The 1,655-nt window shown below is 67.1% G+C and overlaps 1 protein-coding gene across 1 annotated transcript; it reads right to left on the bottom strand.

Annotated features, from left to right (window-relative positions):
• Positions 1–261: 261 nt before the first annotated feature.
• On the bottom strand, positions 262–1,399 carry LOC120513443 (antimicrobial peptides-like). Its single transcript, XM_039732905.1, has 2 exons — positions 1,299–1,399; positions 262–1,054 (listed from the first exon to the last, which is right to left on the bottom strand). The coding sequence occupies exons 1-2, from the start codon at positions 1,397–1,399 to the stop codon at positions 262–264; spliced, it is 894 nt and encodes a 297-aa protein (XP_039588839.1).
• Between the last annotated feature and the right edge of the window lie 256 nt (positions 1,400–1,655).

Here is a 1,655-nt window from a genome sequence, read left to right on the forward strand (position 1 = left end):
CCCGCGCCGCCCACGTGACCGCCGCCCCGCCCGCTCCCCGCCCGGCGGCGCGCGAAATGCGGCGCCCCCGCCGCGCGAAATAAGTCTCGGGCATGCGCGGGGGGCCTGCGCGGTGGGGCGGCCGGCACGCGCTGTGACACCCCCCTCGCAGCGCCCCTCGCACTGCCCCTCACACCGCTCCTCGCAGCGCCCTTCGCACTGCCCCTGGTAGCGCCCCTCACACTGCCACTCACACTGCCACTCACAGTGCCCCTCACACTGTCACTCACAGCGCCCCTCACAGCGCCCCTCACACTGCCCCTCACAGCGCCCCTCACACTGCCACTCACAGCGCCCCTCACACTGCCCCTCACGCTGCCCCTCACACCGCTCCTCGCAGCGCCCCTCACACTGCCACTCACACCGCCCCTCACACTGCCCCTCACCCCGCCCCTCGCGCCCTTCGCACTGCCCCTCACACCGCTCCTCGCAGCGCCCCTCACACCGCTCCTCGCAGCGCCCCTCGCACTGCCACTCACAGCGCCCCTCACACCGCCCCTCACACTGCCACTCACAGCGCCCCTCACACCGCTCCTCACACTGCCACTCACAGTGCCACTCACAGCGCCCCTCACGCTGCCCCTCACACCGCTCCTCGCAGCGCCCCTCGCACTGCCCCTGGTAGCGCTCCTCACAGCGCCCCTCACACCACTCCTCACACTGCCCCTGGCAGCGCCCCTCACAGCGCCCCTCACACTGCCACTCACAGTGCCCCTCACGCTGCCCCTCACACTGCCCCTCACACTGCCCCTCACACTGCCACTCACACCGCCACTCACACCACTCCTCACACTGCCACTCACAGTGCCCCTCACGCTGCCACTCACACTGCCTCTCACACTGCCCCTGGCAGTGCCACTCACACCGCTCCTCACACTGCCTCTCACACTGCCCCTGGCAGCGCCCCTCACAGCGCCCCTCACACTGCTCCTGGCAGCACCTCTCACACCGCTCCTCACACTGCCTCTCACACTGCCCCGGCCCCACTCCGTCCCTCGAGCCGGGCAGGGATGCCCTCACGGCAACAGGCGCGGAGGGTGTTGAGTCTCCCTCTCTGCAGTCATTCCAAAGCCACCGGGATGCCTCCCTGGGTCACCTGCTGCAGGTGGCTCTGCCGTGGCAGGGGGTTGGACTGGATGATCTCCTGACGTCCCTTCCAACCCCAGCTATTCTGGTTCTGCGATTCTGTGTCCCCCTTGTCCCCCTGCCCGGTCTCCTTCTCTCACGGCTCGGGGTTGCCTCAGATGCTCGTCCCTCACTGCCTCGGCTGCTTGCGGTGGGTTGTGCTCCTGCTGTCCCTGAGGGGAGCCTGCACCCCTCTGCCCGGGATGTGGCCCTTGCCAGGGTGACCCTCCGACATGACTGGCACAGATGCTGAGGCTGCGGGCAGAACAACTTGTGGCCACTCACCTGCAGCTCACCTGTCCTTGGCTCTGCCCTTCCCATGCTGTGTGTGGCCTTTCGCCTGTATCAGCCTTGGCTTTGTTGTCTCCCCTCTTCACGTTCCCAGCTCCGTGGTATTAGGGCATATTGACTGTGTCACCTCAGCACCAAGAGGGCTGTGGAACTAACAGATTCACTTTTTAAGCTGGTTCTTATGGTCACCCTTGTCACCT

Source organism: Passer montanus, unplaced genomic scaffold (genome assembly GCF_014805655.1).
Source record: "Passer montanus isolate IOZ18808 unplaced genomic scaffold, ASM1480565v1 scaffold81, whole genome shotgun sequence".
NCBI classification, from domain to species: Eukaryota; Metazoa; Chordata; class Aves; order Passeriformes; family Passeridae; genus Passer; species Passer montanus.